This window comes from Amblyraja radiata, chromosome 1, assembly GCF_010909765.2.
Source record: "Amblyraja radiata isolate CabotCenter1 chromosome 1, sAmbRad1.1.pri, whole genome shotgun sequence".
Lineage (NCBI taxonomy): Eukaryota > Metazoa > Chordata > Chondrichthyes > Rajiformes > Rajidae > Amblyraja > Amblyraja radiata.
The window spans coordinates 33,581,254-33,600,097 of NC_045956.1; the positions used below are offsets into that span (position 1 = coordinate 33,581,254).

The 18,844-nt window shown below is 47.2% G+C and overlaps 1 protein-coding gene across 1 annotated transcript in view; it reads right to left on the bottom strand.

The window, feature by feature from the left end:
• Window positions 1–4,218: 4,218 nt before the first annotated feature.
• LOC116977701 (bifunctional methylenetetrahydrofolate dehydrogenase/cyclohydrolase, mitochondrial-like) overlaps window positions 4,219–18,844 on the bottom strand; it is a 54,821-nt gene continuing 40,195 nt past the window's right edge. Inside the window, exons 10-11 of the mRNA XM_033028425.1 lie at window positions 13,243–13,368; window positions 4,219–4,523 (exon numbers count right to left, since the gene is read on the bottom strand). Coding sequence (XP_032884316.1) covers window positions 4,408–4,523; window positions 13,243–13,368 — 242 coding nt within the window. The 3' untranslated portion in view covers window positions 4,219–4,407. The remainder of the gene's footprint in view (window positions 4,524–13,242; window positions 13,369–18,844) is intronic.

Here is an 18,844-nt window from a genome sequence, read left to right on the forward strand (position 1 = left end):
AAGTAAAGTATCAAAATACACCTAAACCGAGCCCTTCGTACGTAGACCTCTGTTCCCCATTGACTAATTGGAAGGTTATAGTTCACTCCTTACAAGGTGAGCATTCCCCTTTTATATCTCAGCCACATCCATATGGCCACATTGGACAATCCCTCAGTAACGTGATCTCAGGCTACCGCCGTGACATCCTCCTTAATCACAACTCTACCTTCTCTCCCTCCTCCACCTCTATCTCAGCTGTAGCACCTCTACTCTGGAACATTAAGCTCCTTAGCCATGTTTGGGAAGTGTTGTAAATGTAGGCATCAGCTAGCCAAGCAAGGCAATATCATATTCATAAGTTCTAGGATAAGAATTAGGTCATTCGACCCATCAAGTCTACTCTCAAGGCTGATCTATCTCTCCCTCTTAACCCCATAACCCCTGACACCCGCACTGATCAAGAACCTATCAATCTACACCTTGACCTGGCCTCCACAGCCGTCTGTGGCAATGAATTCCACAGATTCACCACCCTTCTGACTAAAGAAATTCCTCCTCATCTCCTTTCCAAAGATACGTCCTTTTATTCTGAGGCTGTGCCCTCTGGTCCTGGACTCTCCCACTAGTGGAAACATCCTATCCACATCCACTGTATCCAGGCCTTTCACTATTCGGTGAGTTTCAATGAGGTCCCCCCTCAACATTCTAAACTCCAGCGAGTACAGGCCCAGTGCTGTCAAACGTGCATCATATGTTAACCCACTCATTCCTGGGATCATTCTCGTAAACCTCCTCTGGACCCTCTCCAACGCCAGCACATCCTTCCTCAGATATGGGGCCTAAAATATAATTGAGTGAACGAGGGTGTGTCACAGACAGGTACAACATTACTTTCAGACAGACTCTGCTTTTAACATTGCATTGATATGACTTTAATCCATTGTGATCAGATGAAGATTGATGATTTGACAATGGATGAAGAACAGTGGTGAAGAGATGGAATTGCTCACATCCAACGTACAGGTTTATGATTAACAAAGGCCAGAATTTAATATCCATCCCTAATTGCCATTGAGTGGGTGGTATGAACTGTGGCGCTCCCACAGTCACTGAGGATGGAGTTCGAGGATTTAGACGTTGATGAAGAAGAATTGATGATATTTTTCCAAGTCAGGATACTATATATTCTCTTGTCTATAACCAGCAAAACTCAAAGTGCTGGAGGAACTCAGCAGCTCAGGCAGCATGTGTGGGAGGAATGGACAGATTATGTTTTGGGTTGGGACCCTTCTTCACTGATGCAGTCGGGGGAGGGGGGGCTGGAAAAGGGAGGTGGGGGCGGGACAACTAATTGATACAAGGGGTGTGATTGGCAGGGGGTGGAGTAAGTGGCAAGGGCTAGAGGTGAATAGGAGACAAAAGGGCGTCGGGGAGAGGAGGAGGAGTGAGGTAAAGCTGGAGAGAGGAGGGGTGTGAGTGGTGTGTCTCGGGGGTGAACTCTCGACATGAATACAGAGGAGGGGAGAGGAACAGGGCCATGCAGGTGGGAGAAACATATGCCCACTGGGACTAGAGTGACAGAATGATATCTCTCCATCTCCCTCCACAGATAGAACAGACAGTACAGCACAGGAACAGGCCCTTCAGCCCACAATGTCTGTGCCAAAACGGCAGGTTAAATTCATCTCCTCTGCATCCCTTCACTCCCTGCATATCCGTGCGGCCATCTTAAACCCTCAACTCAATATTATTATCACAGCACATTCAACCAATTTGTGCAAGAGAGAGAGATAGATTGGGAGGGAGAGAGAGGGAGGGAGAGGGGGAGAGAGAGTGAGAGAGAAAGGGAGAGGGAGAGATAGATAGATAGATAGATGGAGAGGGAGAGAGAGGGGGAGGGAGAGAGAGGGAGAGAGAGAGAAAGGGAGAGGGAGAGATAGATTTAGAGAGAGAGGAAGGGAAAGGGAGAGAGAGAGAAAGGGAGAGGGAGAGATAGAGGTAGAGGGAGATGGAGAGGAAGGGAGAGAGAGGGAGAGAGAGAGAGAAAGGGAGATAGAGATATAGATTGAGAGGGAAAGAGGGAGGGAGGGAGAGGGGGAGAGAGAGAGAAAGAAAGGGAGAGAGAGAAAGAAAGAGATAGAGAGAGATAGAGAGGGAGGGAGAGAGAGAGAGGGAGAGAGATAATGACAGAGAGATAGAGAGGGAGGGAGAGAGAGAGGGAGAGAGAGAAAGAAAGGACCTACTTGATGAGTACTGCCAAAATTGGGCCCTGGCAGTAAATCTAAAGAAAACCAACATCATGATTTTTCAGAAAAGACCCAGATGTCAGGAAGATAAATACAAATTTACTCTCAATGGTACTGTTATCGAACACACTATGAGCTATACTTACCTTGGTCTAACTATTTCAGCATCAGGGAGCTTCAATATGGCAGTGAATGCACTAAAAGAGAAAGCTCGAAGAGCTCTGTATGCAATAAAAAGAAGATTCTACAACATCCAAATTCCAATTAAAATCTGGCTTAAAATATTTGACAGTGTAATCCAGCCTATTGCGCTTTATGGTAGCGAAGTATGGGGTCCGCTCAGTCACCATAGTTATAGTAAATCGGAAAAACATACAGCGGAGGCCCTGCATGCGGAAATTTGTCGGAACATCCTCCGTATCCAAAGGAAAACACCAACAAACGCACGTAAGGCGAAACTAGGCAGATACCCACTGATAATAAATATCCAGAAAAGAGCACTAAATTTTTGGAATCACCTTAAATCTAGCCCCCCAGATACCCTCCAGTTTAAAGCCCTTCAAACACAAGAGGGGAACCCAGAAAAGAGTTCCCTGTGTCAGTTGGTACTGAGACTAACTACCCCAATTCAGTTAAACCCTATCCAGTTAAACCCTGACCGGCCTCAGATCAATACTGACCCCCAATCACCAGTTAGAGTGAACCAAATTATCAAACAATGTAAAGAAATGTATTTGGAACATTGGGATAAAGAAACCAAAAGCCATAGCAAATTAGAATGTTACCGTTCCCTAAAAAGAGACTATAAATTGGCAGACTATCTCTCAACTGTTAGAGACATAAAGCAGAGACAGACCCTCACCAAATACAGGTTAAGTGACCACTATTTGGCAGTTGAAAAAGGAAGACAGAAGAGATTCTGGCAACCAAGAAAAACAGAATATGCGGCCACTGTTTGACAGATGAGGTTGAAACAGAGGTGCACTTCCTCCTTAAATGCAAAAAAATTGACAAAACAAGGAAAGCATACTTTGACAAACTCAGTGTGGCAACCCCTGATTTTAAAGAACTAGATGAAACATCAAAACTAAGAATAATCCTTGGCGAAGGAAATACGGCACATCTTGGTGCACAATACGTAACAGCATGCCATAACCTGAGAGACGGTGAATGACTAACATGCACATATGTACGCACACACTAATTGACATTAACTAACTAAGAAATTAATATTGAATTGCTAAACTTGCTATTGTGTTGTACTGCTTACAGCTGCAAGAACGTGTAGCAATCAATAAAGGGCTATAGGCCTATTGCGAGTTTATGTACAGGGACATATCTATCCATGCACCGTATCCTTGTATTTATACTTATGCATTTTAAACATGTATGTCATGTTTTATACTTTGGCAATATAACAATGTTTTTTTTATCATGCCAATAAAGTTTTTTAATTGAAAATTGAATTGAAATTGAAAGGGAGAGTGAGAGAGAGAGATATATAGATTGAGCGGGAGAGAGAGAGGGATGGAGGGAAAGGGGGGAGAGAGAGAGAGAGAGAGAGAGAGAGCGAGAGAGAGAAAGGGAGAGAGAGATAGAGATAGAGAGATAGATTGAGAGGGAGGGGGAGAGAGAACGAAAGGGAGAGATAGAGAGCGGCTCCAACCATGCGGCAGGAGTTGGGTGTGGGGGGGGCGGGCGGGGATGAGTGGGGGGGACGGCCAGTACATCGCTGCAAGCCCAGAACACAACACAAACAAAAACCTCCCTTCCAGCTTTCTCCCCCCCCCCCCCACAACCCAATCAGTCTGAGGAAGGGTTTCGACTCTCGACCCGAAACGTCACCCCTTCCTTTTCTCCAGAGAAGTTGCCTGTCCCGCTGAGTTGCTCCAGCATTGTGTGTCTATCTTCGGTGTCAATCAGCATCTGTAGTTCCTTCCTACACAAGCCACCCATTCCTATTCTCCAGAGCTGCTGCCTGACCTGCTGAGTTACTCCAGCAATCTGTCTTTAGTTTTGTAAAATAGCATCTGCAGTTCCTGCATCTACAGCATATACATCGTACACGTTAATGGCTTCCAGCAAAATATAAATAAATATTGTTAAAAGAGATATATTTTCTATAATAACTTCAAGAGCCCTGGAGGTGAAGTGGTCAGTCAGTGTCATGGCCCAGTCTTCAGTAGGCTACAAACTTCTTGGTCACCATCAGTGTGTTTTTCATTAGCATGGCGACAGTCATGGGACCCACTCCGCCAGGGACCGGTGTCAGGTAGCTGGCCTTCTTCTTGATCTCTGCAAGGAGAACACAACAGCTTTAGTGGAAACAAGGACATGCGGATGCTGCTTAATACACAAAGGGACACAGAGTGCTGGAGTAACTCAGCGGGCCAAGCAGCATCTCTGGAGAACATGGACACAGTGTGTTGGAGTAACTCAGCGGGTCAGGCAGCATCTCTGGAGAACATGGACACAGAGTGCTGGAGTAACTCAGCGGGTCAGGCAGCATATAACCATATAACAATTACAGCACGGAAACAGGCCATCTCGACCCTTCTAGTCCGTGCCGAACACGTATTCTCCCCTAGTCCCATATACCTGCACTCAGACCATAACCCTCCATTCCTTTTCCGTCCATATAACTATCCAATTTATTTTTAAATGATAAAAACGAACCTGCCTCCACCACCTTCACTGGAAGCTCATTCTACACAGCCACCACTCTCTGAGTAAAGAAGTTCCCCCTCATGTTACCCCTAAACTTCTGTCCCTTAATTCTCAAGTCATGTCCCCTTGTTTGAATCTTCCCTACTCTCAGTGGGAAAAGCTTATCCACGTCAACTCTGTCTATCCCTCTCATCATTTTAAAGACCTCTGGAGAACATGGACACAGAGTGCTGGAGTACCTCAGCGGGTCAGGCAGCATCTCTGGAGAACATGTACACAGAGAGCTGGAGTAACTCAGCGGCTTAGGCAGCATCTCTGGAGAACATGGATAGGTGGGTCGGGACCCTTCTTCAGACTTAATATAAAACATCTTTAGTATTTCAAGATAAGGGAGCAGCAAAGGCTGTCAATGGTTCAGGTTTATTATTGTCATGTGTACAGTGAAAAGTTTTGTTTTGCATGCAGAACAGACAATAATATACATATACATCAATAGAATCATTTTTGCAGCAAACTCCCTCTCAATACAGTTTCCGCACATACAACGAACAACTCATCGAACGTGGTAGTCCAGTATATTGTGAATCACGCCAAACTCCAGTACAATAGGTAGCGATGTTACAAAACTTACCTTTAGCGGCGCTGCAGTTCTGCCACTGGCCATGTGCGCGACTTTGGCGCCTTTGAGGGGGGGGGGGGCAGGATTAAAATGCCGTTTGCTCCTGCTTATCGGAGGCGGACTTCCTCGGGCTGCTAGCTGCTGAAGAACAATCGATCGGCCTTCCGTTCTCGATTTTTTAATTTATTTAATCGCGAGACAATTTAATAATTACATTAAATTAAAATGCGACTTCTAACGCCCTCAACGCCTACAACGTGACGGATCGCATGAACGGGACAAAACAAAATGTAAGTCGTCTATTTTACATACAATCTTGTTTTTCGGGATGGCTTTAATCAAATTTTACGATGCGAAAATGGGATTTGGGCTCCATACGAACCGGCAGTGTTTTTCTTGCCGATATGGGGTTCAAATTCACCGCAAATGCGACGTTCCAATCGATCGCATCCAGAAAACCCCACTCGCAAGATGATTTAAATGCTCTTTTTTGGACAATCATGTCATAAGAGCATCTAAATCGTCTATATTTTGTGTTATTGTCTACCCATGGTCAATATTTTTATACTAAATATCAGTTTTAGTCCCATGTATTGTGCAAAAAAATAATAATTTTAATTATATTGTGGATGTTTCTAGATTAATTTATGGGAATTAAACATTCCTTCCATCTGGCATATAAATTCATGACAGTGAGATTTTAAAATCATGCTATATTGTGAATTCTTGTGTGAATGGGATTAGTTTGTTATTTGGATACTTAGGCTATTTAAAAAAAATATCCTTTTCTTAAGAAATGGAATCTACAGGACATTCTTAATGGGAAAGTAGTGGGCAGAAAGGCATGTCATGTGTGGTTTGAAGAGCAAAAACTTGCAGTTTACAATGCCAAAATTGAAAAGTTGAGGAAAAACAAGGTGTATAGAGTTGCTTATTGGTTACAATCTGAGGAGTATGATGATGCTACTGACTATGATATGCCAATGTACCAGCTAGCAACTGATCTTCTCCATAAAGACTTGGTCTATTGCTAGAAATTGTAATTTATTTACCTATCTGTTACGGATTTACAGCATATAAAGTTCTGATCTTGACAATATCACATTTTGGAATTTTCAATGCAGTTTGGGTGTTTATTACTATTTCCGTCACCACGGTCAATTTTGTGATTAACTACAATTAGGTAATTAACTAATTATATGCTTTAATTTCAGGTCATCCAAGTAAGATGTTTTATACTTGTTTCAGAATGCTTCAATCTATAATAACTGAAATTTTCATTCAGTTCTCTTGATTTTTAAGAAAGTTAGGGGCTTTTGATTGTCCTCGATCACAGCTTTTGTGTTAAGTCAATGGAAAAGCAATAGGGAACAAGATGCTAATTTCCGAGCATGAAAATGGCCATAACTTTTTTAATACTGAAGATATGAAAGTGAATTAGGTGTCAAATTAAACTTCTTTTTATGCTTTATCTGATGGGATAAATTGCAGACTTGATTTTTAAAATCTCAAAATTCTGTAACGTTGCTACAATAGGTAGAGCAAAGGGGAAGATACAGAGTGCAGAATATAGTTCTCAGCATTGTAGCGCATCAGTTCCAGAGACAATGTCCAATGTCCGCAATGGGGTAGAGGTAAATCGGACAGTACCCTATCTTATGGAAGGACCGTTCAGAAGCCTGATAACAGAGGGGAAGAAGCTGTTCCTGAGTCTGATGGTGCGCGCTTTCAAGCTTCTGTACCTTCTGCCGAACGGGAGCGGGGTGAAGAAGGAATGACCGGGGTGGGACAGGGACAAGTCTTTGATTATGTCGGCTGCTTTCCCGAGGCAGCGTGAAGTGTAGATGGATCCAGTGGTGGGGAGTCTGGTCTGTGTGATGGACTGGGCTACGTCCACAACTCTCTGCAATTTCTAACAGTTTTGGGCAGAGCTGTTCCCAAACCAGGCTGTGATGCAACACAACAGTATGCTTTCTATGGTGCATCTGTAGAAGTTTGCAAGGGTCATTGGAGACATGGTGAATGTCCTCAGTCTTGTCAGGAAATCGAGGCGTTGGTGTGGGTCCCTGGCTGTTGCATCAATGTGGTTGGTCCATGACAGATCATTGGTAATATTAGCACCAAGGTATTTGAAATTCTCAACCATTTCCACTGTGGCATCATTGATACTGACTGGGGCATGTGCTCCTGTTAACTTCACAAAGTCGCTTGGGGTTGGTAAGGCACCAGATGTATACAAGTGTTTAAGAAAGAACTGCAGATGCTGGAAAAATCGAAGGTGGACAAAAAAGCTGGAGTAACTCAGCGGGTGGGGCATCGTCTATGGAGAGAAGGAATAGGTGACGTTTTGGGTCGAGAACCTTCTTCAGACTGATGTGGGGGTGGGGGCGGGAAAAAGAAAGGAAGAGGCGGAGACAGTGGGCTTGTGGGAGAGCTGGGGAGGGGAGGGGAAGGAGGGAGAAAGCAAGGACTACCTGAAATTGGAGGTCAATGTTCATACCGCTGGAGTGTAAACTGCCCAAGCGAAATATGAGGTGCTGCTCCTCCAATTTGCGGTGGGACTCACTCTGGCCATGGAGGAGGCCCAGGACAGAAAGATCGGATTTGGAATGGGAGGGGGAGTTGAAGTGCTGAGCCACCGGGAGATCAGGTTGGTTATTGCGAACCGAGCGGAGGTGTTGGGCGAAGCGATCGCCAAGCCTGCGCTTGGTCTCACCGATGTAGAGCATATACATACAAGTAATATTTAATCAGCCGGGAACGTTTGTTGCAATTCTATCAGCACCCGAGCTCCGGCACAATGTGTGAGGCGGCAGCTGACGATGTCTCACGTGGGATCATTGGTCTGAAGGGGGTCAAAGTCAAGAGTCTCAGTCAAGGATAGACAGTCAGAACCATTTCCCCAGCGCTTCCCAGAGGGCATAGCATCGTGAGAGGGGGAGAATTTAAAGGAGATGTGTGGGGCAAGTTATTTTACACAGAGGATGCGGGTGCCTGGAACGTACCGCTGGGGGTGGTGGTGGAGGCAGATACGATAGTGGTGTTTAGGAGACTTACAGGCAATAGGATATGCAGGGAATGGAGGGATGTGGATCATGTGCAGGCAGAGGAGATTAGTTTAACTGGGCATCATGTTCAGCACAGACATTGTGGGCCGAAGGGCCTGTCCCTGTGTTATGTGTTATGTCAAATTTCATTCGTACTGACATTGGAAGAATGAAATTCTTACTTGTAGCAGTTTAACTGCCCTATTAATACAATAACACACAGTTAAATATACAATAAACAAGAATACAATAAATTAATAACCTAAATAATGTCAGGTAACCATAATAGTGCAAAACTGAAGTCTGTAGTGTAACTACAGACACAGTCCATAGAAGATCACTCACGATGGGCCGAATGGCAGCCTAGTGCATCATAAGGAGAGGAGGAAGCATGAGAGGTTAAAAGCCAGTAGAATGGAATGTATCGCAGTGGGTGCTCACAGGGAGAGAGATGGAGACAAGTTTGTCTTTTAATGAAAGGTTCGGTTAAACATTCCGCAAAGTTCAGAAAAACAAACCTGGTTTGGAAGTGGTTGGATCAGTCCCCAGAGTTCAGACAGAGTGCAGGAATGCACGGGGCTAATGCAGGTCCCAGCTTCCCACGTCCTACCTGAGCTGTTGATGGCTGTGGTAAACTGGACGAGTCATTGAGAGCAGGAAATCAGGCCCTTCGGCCCAACTGGCCCATGCAGACCAAGGTGCCCAATGTATCAAGATGTAGAAACAAGGAACTGCAGATGCTGGTTTCTACCAAAGATAGAAACAAAGTGCTGGAGTAACTCAGCGATGCTCCCAGGATGCTGTGGGCCCTTGAGTAGCTGGACTCAGGGTGGGAGACACAGCTGGACTCAGGGTGGGAGACACAGCTGGACTCAGGGTGGGAGACACAGCTGGACTCAGGGTGGGAGACACAGCTGGACTCAGGGTGGGAGACACGGCTGGACTCAGGGTGGGAGATCATGGCTGCTCAGGGTGGGAGATCATGGCTGGACTCAGGGTGGGAGACACAGCTGGACTCAGGGTGGGAGACACAGCTGGACTCAGGGTGGGAGATCATGGCTGGACTCAGGGTGGGAGATCATGGCTGGACTCCGGGTGGGAGACACAGCTGGACAGGGTGGGAGATCATGGCTGGACTCCGGGTGGGAGACACAGCTGGACTCAGGGTGGGAGACACAGCTGGACTCAGGGTGGGAGACACAGCTGGACTCAGGGTGGGAGATCATAGCTGCTCAGGGTGGGAGACACGGCTTCAGGGGGGAGCCACCGAGGGACTCGTCGATCCGGTCCCCGTGATCTCACTGAAGGTGCAGCGGGTGGCAGCTTTAGCGGAGCCGGGCCCCCCGCGTTAGAACGGAAGACTGGACTGATGGCGGGCTGCAGGTGGAAGTCACTGAGCCAGCCCACTGCTCATCCACCAGAGACCAGACCCAGCAGTGTCCGGGCGAGGAGAGCGAGCCGGGCTCTGGTCTAACGCACCCTCCAGGTCGGCTGCGGGAGGAACCCCGGGAAACAAAGGTGGACGGATGAGGAGAGGGACGTGGCGTCCAAAGACGGAGGCCCACAACAACCTGGGGCTCACCTAGAACAAGCACTGCTTGTAAGAACCAGAGTGTGGACTTTGAACATGGCACCTCCTGCATGGACCTCAGTAGATTATTACTGTACACTTGCTAAATGGTGATACTCTACTGGATTGTTTGTAAGGCAAAGAATTTCACAGTGTTAACAATTAACATATGTGACAATAAAAAGCACTATTGACTGTTGACTAAAATGGATGGATGATGTTTTGGGTTGGGACCCTTCTTCAAACCTAATTCTGAACAGGATCCCAACCCGAAACGTCACCTATTCCTTTTTCGCCAGAGATGCTGCCTGACACATTGAGTTACTCCAGCACAATGTGTGTTTTGGTCAAGATGCCCCATCTGCACTTGTCCCATCTGCCTGCATTTGCCCCATACCCCTCTAAACCATTCCAATCTATGTACCTTTCCAAGTATCTTTTAAATGTTGTTATAGTCCCTGCCTCAACCACCTCCATAGCAGCTCGTTCCATACACCCACCACCCTCTGTGCGAAGAAGTTGGCCCTCAGGATCCTATTAAATCTTTCCCACCTCACATTTAACCTATGGTTCTTGACTCCCCCCCCACTCTGGGTAAAAAACCCTGTATTCACCCTATTGATTCCCCTCATGATGTTGTACGCCTCTATAAGATCACCCCTCGCCCTCCTGCGCTCCAAGGAATAGAGTCCCAGCCTACTCAACCTCTCCCTGTAGCTCAGGCCCTCTAGTCCTGGCAACAACCCCATAAATCTTCTCTGCACCCTCTCCAGCTGAATGACATCCTTCCCACTGCAGAGTGACCGAAATTGAACAATGATACTCCAAATGCAACCTCACCAACGTCCTGCAAAATGATGCTCCGTCCTGAACTCAATGCTCTGACTGATGAAGGGCAATGTGCCAAACAGCTTCTTCACATCCAGTCTACTGTCTAACAATAATAATAAACAGAATCCAAACCAGTGGGGCCACTTGTGCAGGTACCTGCACTCCTAGATCCCTCTGCTCTACAACACTCCCCAGAGCCCTGCCATTCACTGTGTAGGTCCTGCCCATGTTATGGGCCTGTCCCACTTAAGCGATTTTTCAGGTGACTGTCAGAGTGGAACACACACACACACATCGCTTCCTTCACCAGCCCGTTATGCAGGCGGGGGACAAGGCAAGCGGGGGGAGCGCTGTCTGAGTGAAATTCACACGGTGCAAAGCCAAGGTGATACAGACACACACCGTGATGAACAGGAAGGTTGACGCTGTAATTAAGACGGTGAAAGCACAGTGTACGAGAAGTCCTTTAAAAGAGGGGGGGGAGAAGGAGTGGAGACAACTTTTAAGAAGACAGAGATACACGGCTGTGAAGCTCGGCGGACATTAACATTACCGGTCGGTTATCCTTGGTTCTGCTTAGGTTTTTTTTCCCCAATGAGCCAATGAGATTCACCGGTCAGCACCGGCTACTACGAGAGCCATTAGGACCTCCTGGCGACCCACCTACGGCACGAGAATTCTCGCTACTCTCCATGGCGGCTTCATTCTGGTCGCTGCTAATATTTCAATATGTTGAAAACTTCACAGCGACCATAATGAGGGCACGACTAGTTCCCAGAATGCGGGAACTCCTCACGACCATGAAGGCGACTCCCCGGCAACCACCCGCGAACATGTGGCGACCATGTGGCGACCGCATAGTCTCCTGCAGTCACCTAAGTGGGACAGGCCCATTAGACAGGCCCAAAGTACAACACTTAACACAGAGTTAGAATTGGAGTTTTCATTAGACTTTAGAGATACGGCGTGGAAACAGGCCCTTCGGCCCATCGAGTCCATGCGGACCAGTAATCAACCCATACACTAGCACTATCCCACAGGGACAACCAGGGACAACTTACTATCTTACCAAAGCCAATTAACTTACAAACCAAGTTCAAGTCGTACATCACAGAAAGAGACCCTTCGGCCCACCAAGCCTGTGCTGACCCATTTATACTAATGTTACCTTTTACTCTTGCCACATCCTTGTCAAATCCCCTTCGATTCTGCCCCTCACCCACACACTGAGGGCAATGAACCTACGCACCTGCACGTCTTTGGGATGTGGAAGGCACCTGGAGGAAACCCACGCCGGCACTGGGGAAACGTGCAAACTGCACAAAGATGTCAGGATGGAACCCAGGTCCCTGGCGCCGTGGAGCAGTGGCTCGACCCATTGCGCCACCGTGCCACAAGGACCTCCGTAATTCCTTCCCTAGTTTCCCAAAAGGACTGACCACGCACTTGGTCAAGCCCAGGGGATTTATCCACCTTAATGCACTTTAAGACACCAATGCCTTTTTGCTCATTTGTGTGGGTTTCCTCAGCTGTCCTGATTTGCCCCACAGAAAGAAACATAGAAAATAGGTGCAGGAGGAGGCCATTCGGCCCTTCGAGCCAGCACCGCCATTCATTGTGATCATGGCTGATCGTCCCCAATCAATAACCCGTGCCTGCCTTCTCCCCATATCCCTTGATTCCACTAGCCCCTAGAGCTCTATCTAACTCTCTTAAATCTTAAGAACTGTGGAGAAACATTCATTAAAAAAAGTCACTCGTCTCCTGTTGATTCACACATGGACAACCATGCTGATATTTGATGGGATCGATTCCCTCCCAGCATGTGTGATCTCCTGTGTAGAACATAGAACAGTACAGCACAGGAACAGGCACATTCGGCCCACAATGTCTGTGCCAAACATGAGGCCAAAACCAAAGTAGACACAAAAAGCTGGAGTAACTCTTCTCCGGAGAGGAATAGACGACCTCTCCTTTCCAGCATTCTCCCCAGTTCCCTACTCCATCAGTCTGATGAAGGATTCCCACCCGAAACGTCACCTATTCCTTTTCTCCACAGATGCTGCCTGACCTGCTGAGTTACTCCAGCACTCTGTGTCCATGTTCTCCACAAATGCTGCCTGACCCGCTGAGTTACTCCAGCATTTTGTGTCTATTTTCAGTATAAAAAAGCATCTGCAGTTGCTTCTTACACATAATGCCAAGACCAACTCTTATCTCCCTCAATGCCCTCCATTTCCTGCATATCAGGTTCATATCCGGCTCAGTTTGTTAGATTACCTTTGAAGTCAGCGTCTCCCACCAGTTTGGTCTTGCCGGTGGCTGGATCACGGACACGGTTGATGCCGACATCGATTACCACCGCTCCCTCCTTGATCATGTCCGCAGTGATCAGTTTCGGGATCCCTGCAAGAGAGCAGCCATCTAGTTAACACTGCAAACCCTCCCTCAGTGAGTCTTTAGGCTTATAGAGTCATACAGCACGGAAACAGGCTCTTCGGTCCAACTTGTCCATGGCACCAACATGCCCCATCAACACAAGTCCCATCTGCCTGCATTTGGCCCATAATCATCTAAACCTGTCCTATCCATGTACCTGTGTTTCAGAAAGAACTGCAGATGCTGGAAAATCGAAGGTAGACAAAAGTGCTGGAGAAACTCAGCGGGTGCAGCAGCATCTATGGAGCGAAGGAAATAGCAATGTTTCGGGCCAAAACCCTTCTTCAGTTTGAACTCAGCTACCCAACTAGGCTTATTATTGTCCCGTGTACTGAGGTACAGTGAAAAGCTTTGTTGTGCATGCTACCCAATCAGATTTGATAACACTATACACAAATACAATCACGCCAAACTCCAGTACAATAGGTAGAGCAAAGGGGAAGATACAGAGTGCAGAATATAGTTCTCAGCATTGTAGCGCATCAGTTCCAGAGACAAAGTCCAATGTCCGCGATGGGGTAGAGGTAAATCGGACAGTACCCTATCTTATGGAAGGGCCGTTCAGAAGCCTGATAACAGAGGGGAAGAAGCTGTTCCTGAGTCTGGTGGTGCGCGCTTTCAAGCTTCTGTACCTTCTGCCGGACGGGAGCGGGGAGAAGAAGGAATGACCGGGGTGGGACAGGGACAAGTCTTTGATTATGTCGGCTGCTTTCCCGAGGCAGCGTGAAGTGGAGATGAAGTAAATGGTGGGGAGTTGGGTCTGTGCGATGGACTGGGCTACAACTTCTTTAGTCAGAGGGTGGTGAATCTGTGGAATTCATTGCGATAGATAACTGTGGCCAAGTCATTGGGTATTTTTAAAGCAGAAATTGACAGGGTCATGATTTGTATGGGTTACGGGGAGAAGGCAGGCAAATGGTGTTGAGAGGAAAAGATAGATCAACCATGATTGAATGGTGGAATACAGTTAATGGCCTATTTCTGCTCCTATGGCTGATGAACTTAGCCACAATTCTCCGCAATTTCTTGTGTGTTTGGGCAGAGCTGTTCCTACACCAGGCTGTGATGCAAGCCAGCAGCATGCTTTCTATGGTGTAACTGTAGAAGTTTGTAAGAGTCACTGGGAAAACAAAGAAGGGAAGAGATTGAACTTTTTTTGCCTTCCATCACAGTGAGGAATGTGGAGTCGCTGTGGCGGGATGTCTGTGTTAAAAATGTATTTGGGTGTCTTGTGGTTCTTTATTGGTATGACTATGTTAATTCAAATTCCTCGTATGTTGCAAAACATACTTGGCTAATAAAGCACTGTTATGATTATGATGATGACAGGCGGAATTTCTCTTCAGGGCACTAGTCAGGAAGGAGGAGGAGGTTTATGCCAGGTGTAGGCAGCTGGGATCGTGTATCCCTGGTTGGGTTTAGGGGACTGAGGAGCATACTTAAGATGCAAATCGGAAGGACTAAAACAGGACAAAAGATAGCTCTGGCATAATATTAATGGAAATTCAAAGCTACTCGTGTGAACGGGTGATCGATGGTCAGAGTGGACTGTGGGCCAATGGTCTCCATAAACCGGGCGGCACGGTGGCGCAGCAGTAGAGTTGCTGCCTCACAGCGCCAGAGACCTGGGTTTCATCCTGAATATGGGTGCTGCCTGTATGGAGTTTGAATGTTCTCCCCGTGACCACGTGGGTTTTCTCCAGGTGCTCTGGTTTCCTCCCACACTCTGAAAATGTGCAGGTTTGTGAGTTAATTCTGTAAATTGTTCCTCATGTGTAGTATAGAACTAGTGTACGGTGGGGGAGGGTCGCTGGTCGGTGTGGACTCGGTGGTCCGAAGGGCCTGTATTTCTAAAGTCTAAAGTAAAGTCTAAAAGTATTTTATAAGCACAATAGGTTCAATAGTTCAACGGTTCCTTATTATCTTGTGAAATTTCTTTTGCATACAGATCAGTTAGATAATTGCCATACATAAGTACAATCCCTGATTAAGTACAGAATGCATAGAAACAGCCCACTGAGTCCACACACAAGAGGCGCCAGGTTTTGGTCCCATTTTCACAGCCCCAGCTGCAGCTGGCCATCAAGGCCAGGCGTGAAAGGTGACTAGAAACAGCTTTCTCCTGTGCATTGTTGAAACAAAGCGCAGACTCAGCAACCCTTTCACTGAACACTGGTGCTCGGTCTGCCAAGGCCTGTTGGATCTCCCCTTCCCATTCCCACACTGACCTTTCTGTCCTGGGCCTCCTCCATTGCCAGAGTGAGACCCACACACAAACTGGAGGAACAGCATCTCATATCTCATCTCACATTGGGTAGCTCGCACCCCAGCGGTATGGACATTGAATTCTCCAATTTTAGATGACTTCTAAAAACTTCTCCCTCCCACCATATCCCCCCTGTACTCCCCTCACTTTCCTCCACCCAACCCCCTCCCCCCTTCCTCCACTAACAGTTAGTCCACCAGTTCCACAGTTCACAACGATGTATCTCCCTTGGGATCACATCGTCCCTAACCAACAATCAGCGTATCAGGGAACCTCCCTGCCAGGAGTCATCAGTTGTTGGCCCACATTTGTCCTGGTCTTTTCTTGCCTCCAGTTTCACCCCTCGCCCCCCCTCCTAGAATCAGTCTGAAGAAGGTTCCCCACCTGTAACGATGTACTGGAGGACAGGGGGTAGAGGAACTGAAAGAAATTTTCATGAGGCGAGAAATAGTATTGGATAGGCTAATGGGACTGAAGGATGATAAATCCCCTGGGCCTGAGGGTCTGCAACCCAGGGTCCTCAGGGAGTTGGCTCTAGAAATAGTGGACGCATTGGTGATCATTTTCCAATGTTCAATAGATTCAGGATCAGTTCCTGTGGATCGGAGGATAGCTAATGTTATCCCACTTTTCAAGAAAGGAGCGAGAGAGAAAACGGGGAATTACAGAGCAGTTAGCCCGACTTTGGTGGTGGGAAAGACAGTGAAGATGGCTGGGAAAAATTACAGCAGGATCTTGATCAGCTGGGCAAGTGGGCTGAGGAATAGTTGATGGCCTGTAATTAAGTGCGAGGTGTTGCATTTTGGGAAGTCTAACATGGGCAGGACCTACACAGTGAATGGCAGGGCTCCGGAGAGTGTGTAGAGCAGAGGGATCGAGGAGTACAGGTGCATGGTTCCTTGAAAGTGGCATCAAGCGTAGAGAGTGCAGTAAAGGTGGCTTTTGATATATTGGCCTTCATCAGTCAGGTTATTAAGTATGGAAGGTACACAAAATTGCTGGAGAAACTCAGCGGGTGCAGCAGCATCTATGGAGCGAAGGAAATAGGCGACGTTTCGGGCCGAAACCCTTCTTCAGACCCGAAACGTCGCCTATTTCCTTCGCTCCATAGATGCTGCTGCACCCGCTGAGTTTCTCCAGCAATTTTGTGTACCTTCGATCTTCCAGCATCTGCAGTTCCTTCTTGAACAACATATTAAGTATGGAAGTTGGGACGTTGTATTGCAGTTGTACAGAACATTGGCGAGGCTGCATTTGGAGAGTATTGAGAGTTTTGGTCACTCTGATATGGGAATGATGTTGTTAAACTGATGTAGAGTGCAGAGAGAATTTATGGGGAAGTCACCAGGACTTGAAGGCGTGAGCTATGTGGAGATGTTGGGCAGGCCAGGACTTTATTGTTAGGGGTGAACTACAAAATCATTGGGGGATTTGATGGGGTGAGCCTACTATTTTACCCAGAGATGGGGAAGGAGGACTTAGGTTTAACGTTTGAGGAGAAAGATTTAAAAGGAACCCGACTGGGATAACTTTTCCACACAGTGGGTGGTGGGTGTACGGAATGAGCTGCCAGAGGTGGTAGTTGAGGCAGGTAATGTAACAACATTTAACAGACACTTGGGCAGGTACATGGATACGACAGGTTTAGAGGGATATGGGCAAATGTGGGCAGATGTATTTAGTTTAATTTAGTTTAGTTTATTGTCATGGACGGTGCACCGAGGTGCAGTGAAAAGCTTTTTTGTTGCGTGCTATCCAGTCATTGGAAAGACTACACATGATTACAATCAAGCTGTCCACAGTGTACAGATACAGGATATAGGGAATAACGTTTAGTGCAAAATACAGTCCGATTAAAGATATTCCGAGGGTCTCCAATGAGGTAGATGGGAGGTCAGGACCGTTCTCTAGTTGGTGATAGGATGGTTTAGTTGCCTGATAACAGCTGGGAAGAAACTGTCCCTGAATCTGGAGCTGTCCGTTTTCACACTTCTGTACCTCGTGCCTGATGGGAGAGGGGAGAAGAGGGAGTGACCGGATTGAGACTGGTCCTTGATGATGCTGCTGGCCTTGCCGAGGCAGCGTGATGTGTAGATGGAGTCAATGGAAGGGAGGTTGGTTTGTGTGATGGTCTGGGCTGTGTCCACAACTCTCCGCAATTTCTTGCGGTGGGACTAGTCTCGAGGTCGGGCTGGGGTCGGAATCTTGAGGTCAGAGTGGGGCTGAGGTGTATGGGCCACGATGCTGAGAACAAAGGGGGACCTGGTGTGGGTGGGGGTGAAGGGATGAGTACTTCTTGTAACATTGCCGGCTCCCTTATGGCTACTCTTTAGTGTGCTTTGCATGCAAAAACGAAGAATTTTACTGCACCTAGCTAGGTACACGTGACAATAAAAAATCATCATAGATGGGGCATCTTGGTCGCCATGGACCAGATGGGCTGAAGGGCCTGTTTCCGTGCTGTCTGACTCCAGGACTCCCTCAGGGCAACAGAAGGGGCTTGAGATCGCTGGGTGGTAGAGACAGTGAGACTCTGTGACACACAGCGCTCGAGGTGTCTCTCTCCAAGCCTCTCTCTGTCGGTGGCCAATGAGTGGAGTTTAGAAGGATGAGGGGGCATCTTATAAATACTTATAAATCGAACTGGACAAGCTAGATGCAGGAAAAATGTTCCCAATGTTGGGCGAGTCCAGAACCAGGGCCACAGTCTTAGAATAAAGGGGAAGCCATTTAAGACTGAGGTGAGAAAAAACTTTTTCACCCAGAGAGTTGTGAATTTGTGGAATTCCCTGCCACAGAGGGCAGTGGAGGCCAAATCACTGGATGGATTTAAAAGAGAGTTAGATAGAGCTCTATGGGCTTGTGGAATCAAGGGATATGGGGAGAAGGCAGGCACAGGTTATTGATTGGGGATGATCAGCCATGATCGCAATGAATGGCATTGCTGGCTCGAACGGCCGGATGGCCTCCTCTTGCACCTATTTTCTATGTCTCTATGTTTCTATGAGTGATACTCACTTCCCCCACCCCCACAGCCCAGGCACCCAGCCAAACGTGGTTACAGATGATGCAACACACCACTGACATCACTTCCAAGCCTTGCATCTGCTGACGTGTCCCAACACCCCGTGAATGCACTGCAGGAGACGTGTTCACTGGGAAGCTAACACAGCAAGC